We start from the raw sequence: 12,604 nt of genomic DNA, 5'->3' as shown, positions 1-12,604 counted from the left end.
CGGGGACGCGGCCACCCGGAGCTGGGGGCCCGGGGGCGGGGCCACCCGGAGGGGGCGTGTCCTCCAAGGCGGGCGGGGGCCTGTGGAAGCCCGCCGGGAGCTCTTAGGTCGCAGCAGCGGGCCGCCAGCGGCGGAGGCGGTGGCTCCTGGGCGGCGTCCGAGGTCCGAGCCTGGGGTTACTGGGTGGAGGCTGGAACCAAGGGCGGGAGGAGACCCCGGTACTCGCAGTTTTCGGTTCCGCCCCGCGATTCCGGTCCAGCCACGTGCTGGGCTGGGAGCGATCGGAGCCTGCGACCTCGCAGGACCCTGTGTCCGGCTCACGGTTTCGGGTGGGTGCTGAGAGGAGAGCGAGGTGGGCGGGGGGGGGGCCTTGAAGAGGGGTAGGGGGATCTGGGGCTCCCTAGCATGAAATCCGGGCAACCGGGGAGAAATTTTTTGAGGAGGGCGGCGGGATCCAATGTGTGGTTCAGACCTGCCTCTGCTACTCCCTGGCTGTCCCTGCGCCTCTCTGAGCCTCGGCGCTCTCTCTCCTCTGTCCAGCGGGCTTTCAGAGGCACAACCCCATGGGGCTCTTGGGGGGCTAAAATAAGGAAGTGTGTTCAAAGTGACCAGCATAGCGCCTGAAACTACTGGGGCTCCGAAACAGGGTGTCCGCTCCCGGTGGGCGTGCGGGGAACCGCCCTGGGGGCAGGGCGTGCGCAGGTGGCGCGTCCGGCGGCCGGGAGGGGTAGGCAGCCACTCGCTTTGCCCGCAGCTCCCCACGCGCAGCGCCATGGCCAGCGAGGGTCGCGAGGATGAGCACCCATCCGTGACGCTCTTCCGTCGGTACCTGCGCATCCGCACGGTCCATCCCGAGCCCGACTACGGTGAGAACGCGGCGGTTCCGGTGACTGCAGGTGGGGGTGGCAGCAGGAGCGGGGACTGAGCTTTAAACCGGGCTCGGACTCACGTCACCCGGCTCAGCCCCGCTCTGCTGCCCTAAGTGGTGCCTCTGCCCGGCCAGCCCTTCCCCGAGTCCACAGGCTGCTCACAAGCCCATACAGGCTGAGAAGGGCCCTTTCCTGCCAAGGCTGTTCTTCCAAGTTACTGCTGGTAGCTAGTTAAGAAACAACTTTTCCTCCCTCCCCTGGGCTTGAGGATGGGGGAGGGGAGACGGGGAAGAGGACCACTTGGAAGAGGAAGGCTCCAGAAGTCTGCTGGGGCTGGACAAAGGCCGAGGCCCTCTTGGAGTCAAACTCGGTGGCTGGGAATCCCTGTGCGTGGGTCCGAACTCCTGCTGTGGTTTTCCCTCTGGGAGGTGCTGGGTGACTCTCCTGGCTCTGCGCTCGTTTCCCGTGTTTAAGGGCGACAGTAACCCCAGCTTCCAACCCTGGACTGCCCCCCGGCCTTCCACACAGGGCCACTGATTGGCCAAAAATACCTGCTTCCCTGGGAGCAGAGACGCAGGTGTCTCTGAGGGATGTGGGACAGTGTTGAGGCAGCAGCCCACTTGGGGGTCTGCCCCCCTCTCCGGATGTGCCCCCGTGCTCTGCCTGGGCCGGGGGCGTCCTGGGGAGGCAGCAGCAGCCGCCCCAAGACACCCCCTGTCCACAGGGGCTGCCGTGGCCTTCCTTGAGGAGAGAGGCCGCCAGCTGGGCCTGGGCTGCCAGAAAGTGGAGGTGAGCCCCGGGCCCTGTGCGGGGTGGGGCGGCCCCGCACGCCCCGCTGCCCTGCGCTGAGCCTCCCGCCTGCCCCTCCAGGTGGCACCTGGCCTCGTGGTGACCGTGCTGAGCTGGCCCGGCACCGACCCCACGCTCTCCTCCGTCTTGCTCAATTCTCACACGGATGTGGTGCCTGTCTTCAAGGTGCGTGTGCCGGGGGCGGGAAGGGTGGGACGCGGTGCAGGGGACAAGGACGAGCCGGCCCCTGTCCCACCTTGGGGGTCCCCCGAGGTCCTGGCGTTGACCCTCGACCTCACTCGTCGTCACTGCACTGGAGCAGCCATTGCCCGGCAGCCGTCTCCTGCCCAGGGTGGGACACGGCGATGGGGGTGGCCGCCCACCGCCCTCCCCAGCCCTCTCCTGCCCCCTTCACCACCACCTGGCAGCCCTCCGGTGGGCTCCCGGGCGGGGCCGCAGCTGAGCATGGAGGAGCGATGACTGAACTGGGGGCTCGGGCGCTCTTCCCACCCCCGCCCCCAGGAGTGCTGGAGTCATGACCCCTTCGAGGCTTTCAAGGATGCCGAGGGCTACATCTACGCCCGGGGTGCCCAGGACATGAAGTGTGTCAGCATCCAGTGAGTGTCCCCCGTCCCCAGGCCCCCCCAGTGTCCCACGGGCCCATTGGGATGACCCAGCACCAGAGCTGGGATTGGAGGACCTCAAGGCGGGGGAACATCTCGACCCCTGACATTGGGCAGCAGTTGGGAGACAGGGACAGGGCTCCCCCTGAGTCCCCTGCCAGGCTTCGGCAGAGCAGGGCCCAGGGCCCTCGGCGCCGGCCTGCTGGCCCAAGCACCTGGTGGCTCCCTCAGCGCCTGGCCTACACCCTCTTACCGCCCCTCAGGTACCTGGAGGCTGTGAGGAGGCTGAAGGCGGAGGGCCGCCACTTCCCCAGAACCATTCACCTGACCTTTGTGCCCGGTAGGAGGGGCTCGGGGACGGGCACCTCCAGGGAGATGGAGGGTGTGTTGGGGGAATGGCCCCCTCATCGCACGTCCCTGCTGCTTTTACAGATGAGGAGATTGGGGGTCACCAAGGCATGGAGCTGTTCGTACAGCAGCCCGAGTTCAAGGCCCTGAGGGCTGGCTTCGCCCTGGACGAGGGTCAGCGGGGTGGCGGGCCGCCGAGTGGCCAGCGGGGGTGAGGAGGCTGCAAGGGGGCTGAGCCACTCCACCCCCTGAACCCCCTTCCCGCCCCCTCAGGCCTGGCCAACCCCACTGAGGCCTTCACCGTCTTCTACAGTGAGCGGAGCCCCTGGTGTGAGTATGGTTTGGAGGGAGGGGTCACTGTGCAGGCGGGAGCCCAGGCCAGGAGGGAGCCCAGGGCCTCCGCCTCCCAGCCCCTTCCTGCCGGGGCCTCCCGTTCCAGAGCTTCTGGGGGCAGCACCCAGCCCCGCACCCAGAGCTCGCTGTGCGCTCTGCGAGGACAGAACCCAGCCAGAGGAGCCCGGCGTGAGGGGCAGGCCCACCCCGGGGCCGAGTGCCTCCCCGGCGTCTCCCACGCTGAAGTCGCCCCCTCCCCTGACCTGCCCAGGGGTGCGGGTCACGTGCACTGGGAAGCCCGGCCACGGCTCGAGGTTCATTGAGGACACCGCTGCCGAGAAGCTGGTGGGTGGCTCTCGGGGCGGGGGTTCGGGAGTCCTCGGGGCTCTGTCCCGGGGCCTCTGCCACACCCGACCCCTCGCCCTCCCAGCACAAGGTCGTGAGCTCTGTCCTGGCGTTCCGGGAGGAGGAGAGGCGGAGGTGAGGCGGGCCGGGAGGGGCGGGCACCGGGGGTGGGGGGGGTGCTGTGCCGGACTGGAGGGATGTCCCCTCACTGCCCCGTCCCTGTGCCCCCACTCACTGCAGGCTGCAGTCAAACCCCCACCTGAAGCTGGGGGCCGTGACCTCCGTGAACCTGACTAAGCTAGAGGGCGGCGTGGCCTTCAATGTGGTACCGGCCACCATGAGCGTCGGTTTTGACTTCCGATTGGCACCGGATGTGGACATGAAGGTGCCACCGCCACCTGGGTTTGGAGGAGGGAGCCCGGGTCCTCGGTCCTGCCGAGGCTCAGGGGATCCTGAGCGGTCGACTGATCTCCCTCCTCGCAGGCTTTCGAGGAGCAGCTGCGGGGCTGGTGCCAGGCGGCTGGCCAGGGGGTCACCTTCGAGTTCGCTCAGGTTCCGCCCTCTTGTGGGGAGGGTGTCCCTGGAGGGTGTGTGCTGGGTGCACCTGCACGCAGCAGTGTCCGGGCATTGCCGTGGCCCTGGGAGGTGCCTGCTCTTCACCCACGAGCACGGGCTGTGGAGGCCGCTGCCGGCGCTGGGCAACGCCCAGGGAGTCAGAGGACACACTCGGGCCTTCGTCCTCGCAGTGCTGGGTGTGGGGAGGGGGGACACGAGGCAAGTCCCTGTAGAGTGGTGTTTTCATGTAAGCAGAATCACGGCGTCCGGGAGGGGGTGGGGCCTCGTGCTCTGAGGCCTGTGAGTGGAGCACCTGAATGGCCCGAGAGGCCGGGGACAGAGGGTCATCTCGAGGAAGGGCGCTGGGCTGGGTGCGGGCGGGTGGAGAGGGAGGGAGGGACGGAGGGCCTGCCTGTGGCTGGGCTGGCCGGCCAGCCAGCCCTCCAGGTCGGTGAGTGCTGGGGGAGCGGCGGATGCGAGCCCCGTCCTGATCCTGCCGTCCTTCGCCTCCCCCCAGAAGTGGACGGAGCCCCAAGTGACATCCACCGCTGACTCGGACCCCTGGTGGGCAGCCTTCAGCGGGGTCTGCAAGGACATGTGAGCGCACTGGTCCACCCTCCTCTCCCCGTTCCCTCTCTCCCCCAGCTGCCTCCTTCCGCTCTGCTTTCCACCGCCCCTTCGGTCCCGCCTTGCCGTCCCCGGCTCACCAGGCTCTGCCCCTGCAGGAGCCTCACTCTGGAGCCGGAGATCTTCCCCGCCTCCACCGACAGCCGCTACCTCCGCGCGGTGAGCTGCCGGCAGTGGGCTGGGCAGGGGGTGGTCCTGGGCGCTGGCCCTCCCCCTAACGGCTCCTCCTCGCCCCCGCAGGCGGGGGTCCCGGCTCTGGGCTTCTCCCCCATGAACCGCACACCTGTGCTGCTGCACGACCACGACGAGCGGCTGCACGAGGCCGTGTTCCTCCGTGGGGTGGACATATACGCACGGCTGCTGCCCGCCCTGGCCAGCGTGCCCGCCCTGCCAGATGAAGGCTGAGCCCACGCCCCCAGCCTCTGGCCCCAGAGCCTCCCCGCCAGCCCCCGCCAGTGTCCCTGACCAACAATAAAGTCTGTGTGTGGACAGGGGCCGCTGAAATACTCACAGCAGGGACATTCACGGCACGGGGATGCTGCTTCCTCTGGGGACAGGCTGTTACCGTCCCCGTGGCTCCAGGCACCACCGCCCACCCCAGGCTGCTGCGACCTTTAACTCAGCACGCCCATCCTGCCCCACCCAGGCGGGGGTCTGCACCCGGCGACGAGGGCCACCCTGCCTGTTCTGTCTCAGGCACAAGGCGAGGGATCCCATGCCCACTGGGCCTGGGAGTGTTGGGCCTGGATCCGGCGTGGCGGTCCGCAGCAGTCACGTCGTGCAACGGTCTCCACGTTCCAGGCCCCCGCACTGGCTCTTACAGTTTCACGTGTCCCCGCTTTCACAGGTGCCCTCAGTGGTCAGCCAGGGGCCTCAGTGGCAGGGAGGTAGTGCGTGTGGTCACCAGCTGACCACACAGGAGACACAGAGGCCACAGCAACAAGACGGATGTGCCCAAGAAAAAGGACCGATTTTTTTTTTAAGATTTTATTTATTTATTTTTTTTAGGGAGGGAAGGGAGAGGGGGAGAAAGAGAGAGACAGAGAGAGAGAGAGATTGCTGGGGGCCGTGGCCTGCAACCCAGGCATGTGCCCTGACTGGGAATCGAACCTGCGACACTTTGGTTCCCAGCCCGTGCTCAATCCACTGAGCTACGCCAGCCAGGGCTAAAAAGGGCCGATTTTAAAAAGCTGTCCAACGATCAGTCACAGCTTTCTCTACCGCGCTCCCCAGGACCCAGACCGGCGCACTGACACGCCGCCTGGGCTGGGGCTGGGTCACTTGGGGCGTCTGCTTGAGATTTCTCTCGTTAGCAGACTCCTCACCTGGTACCAAACCCCATGTTTGGTTGGGTGGTGGCACAGGGGCCCCCCCCGGAACTGGACACCCGAGTGTGGGGGCCTGAGGTCGGAAAGGCCTATTTGTAGGGCCTGGGAGACACGGCCTGCTCTTTGCTGGCAAAGGAAGCGCAGCCCCGGGGAGCTGGCCGGGCTGTGCGGCACACGCCTGTGAGCAGAGAGGCGATGCTTTCTGTCCTAAGGTGCCTAGGAGGGGGACGCGCCAGACCCGGCCCCGACCTCCTTCCTTTCAATGGTGTGCGTGCCAGTCCTCACAGTGTCCCCACGGGTCGCAGCTGCATTAGGGTGACAGGGCCCCACTCAGCACTGAGCATTATTACCTCCCTGGCCAGAGCCGGGAACTGCCCCAACAGGGAGAATGGCCCGTGGCAGGTTCCAGTAAATGACCCCAGTGCCCAGGGACAAAAGGGCCTGGTGCCCCATGATCATGGCCAAGCCGCCCAGCCAGTCCTTGCAGCACTGCCCAGCTGTCAGTACACGGTCAGGCCCAGGTCTGTGTGACGACCAGCTGGACTGCTCGTAACCCGGCCCACTGGCTGCTGCGACGTGTTCCTGTTCCCACCCACACAGCGTCCATCAGTGGACGGTCGAATGCCAACTGCCACCCAGGTGGGCGGGCTGCCCTGGCCCGAGCCACTGGCGTACCAGCTCCCTTGAGGCCTGCAGGGCCTGAGGCGGGGACGCCAGCTCTGCAAGGCTGTGGCATCCAAAAGGCCTGGTGGCCAGGCGTCTCTGGAGACGGCCCTCCTCTGCCCAGGATGGGCAGGCTGGTCAGTCAGGGTGGGAGTCGGAACCTCCGCAGAGCTGGCCAGGGAGGCGTGGGGTCCCGCCCACCCTGGACTGCAAGCCCTACTCTGGTCCGGGTGTACCTAGTCTCCACCCCCTCCCACAACTGGGACTAAAATCCCAGAGGCAGCTTTCGCTGTTTTTGCTGCATTGCCCCGCTTATGCCTGCTGGGGTCACTGAGACATTGATTCGGGTGGCCCAAGGGCCGGAGACCCCAAGAGCAATGACGTGTTTGGCTGATATCTTTGCTCTCACAGGCAGCCTCGGCTTGGGCTCCTAGGTCCGTGCACCCCTTGGTAACTACGCAATGTGATGAGAGAAAAGTTCACCAATACTTCTGTTTCTCCCCCCCACCCCCATTCCCCTCTGAAAATAAAATTTTTATTTTTAAGAGGGGAAGGGAGAGACAGAGGCAGAGAAACATCGATGTGCAAGAGATACACTGACCGGCTGCCTCATACACATCCCCACTGGGGACCCAGCCCACAGCCCAGGCGTGCGTCCCGACTGGGACTCTAACCGGCGACCTCCAGGTTCACAGGCAGACACTCAATCCACTGAGCCACACCAGCCAGGGCTAAAAATAAAAGTCTTAAAAAAAAAAAAAAGTTTGCCAATACCCCAGATTTCCCACGTGGGGAAGTCTGTAACTCCCGTGTTCAGTGTGGGGCAGGTCCGTGCTCCTCCGACAGCCTTGGGGGGCCACCCGCCTCCCCACCCCCTCACGGCAGCACCGGCCCTGCCCTTCCTGCGGACTCCCGCCGGCCCTCCAGCAGGTGGGCCGGTCAGGCCTGCGGGGTCCTCTGCAGCAGGGCAGCATGTGCGCAGCACGGCGCTGACCACAGCAATGACAGGCTCTGGGGGACCAATCAATGGTGAGCCCCACCAGGGCCCTCTGTAGACCCCCGCCCCCCATGGCCTCACTCACAATCCTGATCTTCGTTCTTTACATGGGAAGGTGGGGAGGCACCCAGTCGGTGCAGGGCCAAACCCCGAAGGCTCCTCCCACCCAGCAGCACCTGCTGGCAGAGCGGAGGGTACAGGACCCTGACCCTGACGCTGGGTCAGGGTGGTCACCCGACCTTTGCTCTGCGGTGCCTGAGGTGGCTTGTGGGTTAGCCCCCCAGGCTCTTTCAAAAAAGATTCTGTTTATTTATAGAGATGGGAAAGGAGAAAGGAAGAGATAGATTGGTTGGTTGCCTCTCACACGCTCCCAGCTGGGGAGGACTGGCCTGCAACCCAGGCATGTGCCCCAACCGAAAATCAAACCCACCACCTCTAGGTTCACGGGCCAATGTCCCACCCACTGAGCTACTACACCAGGCCGGGCCGGGCCTTCTTTCCTGCTCACTCTCCTTCTGATTCCTGAGTTCCAGCCTTTCCTGCGTTCAGAAAGGAGGGTAAATCCCCCCCGCCCCCGGATCTGCAGGTGTCTTGTCCCACCGCAGAGATGAGCGTCCAGTGCTGGTACTGGGGGCGCCATGCAAAACCTCTGCTCTCACCGCTGCTGTGACAGCGGCCTGGTCAGGTCCCTTGCACACGGGCACAGACTGCCCAACAACGTACACCCAGCTCTCCAAAAATCCTCCGTTTTTTAAAACCCTCACCTGAGAACACCCTCGCACTGCTCTTTGAAAGGCAGAGAGAAGCCATCAAGTGGCTGTCTCCCGTACGTGCCTGAACCAGGAGTAAAACCTGCAACCTTCCCGCCATGGGACGGCGCTCCCGCTCGCCACCCCCTGGCCAGGGCGCGTCCGCCGCACTTCCAGACTCCAGGACGGAGCGCGCCCACCTCTGCAGGATCCGGCTGCAGCTGCGCTTCCCCGTCTCTCCTCCACCCCCGGGGACCAGCCCAGGCCGGGACAGCAGGCGCCAGCCAGGCACGCCGAGTGGCCAAGTCGGGACACCCCAGGCCAGCGTGCAGGGTGCTTCAGCAGGACCCCTTCCCCCTCCCGAACCAGGGACAAGGCCCGAGAGGCTGTTTCGGGTGCCCCCCGTTCCCCACCAGCCCACCACCAACCACTCCTCACTAGACGCCCCCCCTTTTATCCCAGGGAACTACTTCCCCTGCCACCAATCTCACACACCCCGCCAGCCAGCCAGAGGACAAACTCTCCCACAGAAAATGGAGGCACTGACCTCACCTGAACCTGAACCTGAGCCCCAGTCCTGGGATCGGGATCACAGACACAGGCTGGCGGACAGACCCTGCCTCAGGTTTATTTGCACAGACACCACAGGAGGACCCCAGCCCGGGGGCGCATCAGTCCTTCTGTCCTCACGCTGGCGGACAGAGGCTACTACGGAGCCTTCACAGGGGCCTGGGCGCTTTTGGGGGCCTGAGCACCTTTGGGGGCCTGGGCACCTTTGGGAGCCTGAGCACCTTTGGGGGCCTGAGCCGGAGCCTGAGCCGCATCTGCAGCCTGGGGCTTGGTTTGGGCCTTGGCCTTCGGCCGGCACAGCCGGAGCCCCTTGGCGATGCGGGCGCGAGCGCGTTTCCCGAGCTTGGGGTGAGCAATGTAGGCAAGGCGGCTGAGCTTGCGGCTGCTGCCCTTTGGGATCGTGGGCTTGGCCTCCTTGGTCTTGACCAGGGCCTTGATAGCCTCAGCACGTGCGCTCATGGCCTTGGCGTTGTTGGCCAGCATCTTCTTCAGGCCCTTCTTGTTGTGCTTCTTGGCAAAGCGCATGTTCCTCAGGAACTTGGGGTCTACCTGGAAGGCAGGAGAGGCGCAGCACCTGTGAGGGCAGCACATGGGCCCCCAAGTTGCCCCTGGTGCCCCCCTCCACAGCGGTACCCAGGAGACAGCGGACTTCGGCAGAGGCCTGTCGGGGGCCCAGAGAGCACTGGACCGACCTTAATGCTGAAATAACCAACCCTGGGGACTCACCTGCAGAGACGCCAGTACCCCCCCCCGCCCCCCCCCCGCCAAGAATGCTGTACACGGACCTCATCTTCAGGGCCGTGCGCCCAGAGCCCAGCAGCACTCAAGTGCCAGCGCAGGAGAAAAGACGACATGAAGGCCACCCCTCCTCGAGCCCCCAGGTGACAGAGCTTCAATTTCCTGCAGCAGGGCCACCACCCCCCACCCCTTCTAGGAAGGCGTGAGCTAAAGACCAAACCTGGCACAACAGATTCACAGCAAATGAGATAGAGCAAGAGACCAAGACGCAGAAATCAGGGCTCAGAGACTTGGTGATCCCCCCGGCAGAACACAGACCAGGGGTAGGGAGAGAGGACTCAGCCCCCAGCCCCCACAGCGCCCCCCTTCTCAGAGCATCCCTCAGAACCCCCTGGCTCAGGGAGGTGGTCAAACTGCCTTTGAGAGGCGGGTCACACCTGACCAGGGGCTACATCCAGGGCTGGGAAAGGCCAGATACAGCTTTCCTGTGGGCCTGGCAGAACGTGAGAAAGGCTCCAGCAGGGCCCTGGCAGGGCAGCTGCGGCCAGACACACACACTTACCCCCTTGAGAGACTCGTATCTTTGCGATCGGGGCTTCTTGATGCCATTTCTGTGCCATTTTCGGGCTGTGGGGCGGGGAGGGATTAGATCAAAATAGGGTTTCCCCCAGCAATGCCACTCAATATCACAGCTGCCGAGCCTGGGACAGCCATTCCTTCCAAAGAGGTTTTCTTGAGATCCCGGAAACCCCGCATCACTGACTGCAAAGCACCGTGGGTGCCCCAGTGGACCCCTGACTTCTAAGTCTACACCCCCAAAGGTACTACCGGTTAAAACCAGAGCCAGCCCAGGGCCGCAGCAGAATCCCGCTCCCTTGCTCCGCCCCGGTCCCCGTGATCCCTGCCAGGGTCTGCGGCTGCCACGGAGCCGGGCCGGAGGGACTTACACTGGTTGTGCGTGGTGTGGTTCTTGGACTTGGCCATCTCTGCACCTGGCGGACGAGAGCGGCGATCAGGGCTGCGGGCTCGGGACGGGGCCTCCCTCCGCCGCCCCGGTCAGGAAGAACTCGAGGCCAGAAGCCGGGAGGCTGCAGCAAGATGCCTGGCATCTGCGCCTCCCACCTGCCCGACCCGCCTCCAGGCCCCGCAAACTCCGGCAATGGTGCCCCCAAACCAACATCCCCCAGCCACAAGGTTGCGCACTCCAGAATTCCGCGTTCTCTCCCTCCCTCCCATCTGCTCGACAGCCGACAATCCCTGACCCCGCCTCGCGGCCTCCGCTCCCCACAGCCCCAGCCGGTCTCCCTGTCCTCCCCGAGGCTGGAGCCCCGCCGCCGCTCGGGAGTCGCAGATGGCTTCGGATACTCCGCGACCAGCACTCACCCAAGCCCACGGCTCTCGAAGCGCCTAAGACCGGAAGAGAAAGAGAGAGGCCGCGGTGCCACACGGGAAACAGGTCGCAGAGGCCGGAAAGTCCTACTGAAAAAGCTTCCCCCAGCGCCAGGGAGAAAGGTTCCTAAGACCGAGAGGGCACTAGTCAGATGGGAAGGCGGTGCTACGAGCCCGGCCCGGCCCCTATGGGTCTTGCCTTTTCCGTCCCCACCCTCACTCCTCCTGGAGCACGCTCTTGGGCCCAAGTCTCACCAAAGGCCTGAAGGAGAAGGGAGTACTAGGGGGATGTGTAGGCAGGACGTAACAGATCCCCGTTTTTGAAAACTACTCCCGGGGAGGAGGCTGACTGGTGCGGCTCAGTGGTTTGAACACCGGCCTGCCAACAGAAAGGTCGCGGATTCGATTCCTGGTCCAGGCTCTAGTCTGGGTTGCGGGCCAGGTCTCCAAGAGGCAACCCATGGATCTCTCTCTCCCTCTCTTTCACCTTCCTTTCCCCTCTCTCTAAAAATAAATAGATAAGCCTTGGCTGGTGTGGGTCAGTGGATTGAGTGCCTGTGAACCAAAGGGTTGAGGGTTCAATTCCCAGTCAGGTCAGATGCAGGCTGGGTCCCCAGTAGGGGGCACTCAAGAGGCAACCACACATTGATGTTTCTCTTCCTCCCTTCCCCTCTCTCTAAAAATAAATAAAATAAAAATGAGTAAAAATTTTTTTTTAAAAAAGTTCCCCTAGCATGGAGAGTGGACTGTGAGGGGTTCCGAAAAGGGAGGGCTGAGAGGAGGGGGGTGCAGACACCATGGGAGAGGGATGGCATGAAAAGGAGAGGACTGAATAAGGGAGGAAAGAGAATAGACTGGATTTGGGGTGAAGCTGAGGGAGGCCAAGGTGATCCCCAAGTTTTCAGCTTGAACATCTGGGTGAATGGCGATGCTGTTTATGGAAATAGGGGAGGTTGGGGAAAAGAGAGGGGTTTTGTTGCTTTGCTTTTGGGGGGGTGGGTCACCAATCCAGACGTTTCTTTTTAGATGCGTTAGGTGTGATACACCCATTGACATCTAGCAGGAGTAAGCGCTGCCTCCTGACACTGTTGCCCTGTCTCCACCTCTTCCAGCTACAGTTCATTCCCCACACAGCAGGGGGCGCCAGAGCGCGCTTTTTGAGACAAATCAGATGTCCTGTGAAGTCTGCATGGACTTCCCCTTGCATTGGATATCCTTTTTTTTTTTTTTAGGTTGGAAGTGCTGAGTTTCTTTCTTTTAAAAAAATATTTTATTTATTTTTAGACAGAGAGGAGAGAGAGAAAGAAACATCAATGTGTGTGGTTGCTTCTCGCACCACCCCCCACCCCAGCAAGGGAGCCTAGCCCGCACCCCAGGTATGTGCCCTGACTGGGGATTGAACCACAACGCTTTGGTCCACAGGTCAGTGCTTAATCCACTGAGCCACACCAGCCGGGCCTGGAGGGAAATTCTTTACCTCTCCTAACCATGGCAACCATTTACTTCTCTCTGCACCCGTGGGCTTCCTCCCTTCCTGCCCAGTTTGCTCCCACTCCGGGGCCTTTGCACCTGCTGCCCCTCCCCCAGCCCGCCTTTTCCCTACTCACTGGGCGCTGTGCTTTCTTGGAGAGGCCTCCCTGGGCCACCCTAGCCAGGAAAGACAGAACCCTCTGCCACATCT

The 12,604-nt window shown here is 63.6% G+C and overlaps 2 protein-coding genes across 4 annotated transcripts; one reads left to right on the top strand and one right to left on the bottom strand.

Moving 5' to 3' along the window:
* The first annotated feature begins 16 nt into the window (after positions 1–16).
* ACY1 (aminoacylase 1) lies at positions 17–4,983 on the top strand. 3 transcript variants are annotated; one of them, XM_045856997.1, is made up of 15 exons: positions 17–162; positions 755–866; positions 1,594–1,658; positions 1,740–1,844; positions 2,181–2,275; positions 2,545–2,621; positions 2,714–2,803; positions 2,903–2,941; positions 3,234–3,307; positions 3,393–3,442; positions 3,548–3,692; positions 3,791–3,859; positions 4,380–4,459; positions 4,588–4,648; positions 4,730–4,983. In XM_045856997.1, exons 2-15 carry the CDS (start codon positions 773–775, stop codon positions 4,892–4,894), a joined length of 1,209 nt encoding a protein of 402 aa, XP_045712953.1. In that variant the 5' UTR covers positions 17–162; positions 755–772; the 3' UTR covers positions 4,895–4,983. The 3 variants fall into 3 exon arrangements, with proteins under 3 accessions (XP_045712953.1, XP_045712952.1, XP_045712954.1); XM_045856996.1 differs by having other exon boundaries at positions 2,903–2,959; XM_045856998.1 differs by having other exon boundaries at positions 119–329; positions 2,903–2,959.
* Positions 4,984–8,834: 3,851 nt separating this feature from the next.
* Positions 8,835–11,009, bottom strand: RPL29 (ribosomal protein L29). Its single transcript, XM_045857361.1, has 4 exons — positions 10,918–11,009; positions 10,482–10,526; positions 10,097–10,161; positions 8,835–9,345 (listed from the first exon to the last, which is right to left on the bottom strand). Exons 2-4 carry the CDS (start codon positions 10,516–10,518, stop codon positions 8,935–8,937), a joined length of 513 nt encoding a protein of 170 aa, XP_045713317.1. The 5' UTR covers positions 10,519–10,526; positions 10,918–11,009; the 3' UTR covers positions 8,835–8,934.
* Positions 11,010–12,604: the final 1,595 nt, after the last annotated feature.

The sequence above is a fragment of the Phyllostomus hastatus genome, unplaced genomic scaffold, assembly GCF_019186645.2.
Source record: "Phyllostomus hastatus isolate PE091 unplaced genomic scaffold, TTU_PhHast_1.1 phas_scaffold_129, whole genome shotgun sequence".
Classification (NCBI taxonomy): Eukaryota; Metazoa; Chordata; class Mammalia; order Chiroptera; family Phyllostomidae; genus Phyllostomus; species Phyllostomus hastatus.
Note: the sequence above shows the minus strand (reverse complement) of the source record. Positions and strands in the feature narration are given on the sequence as shown.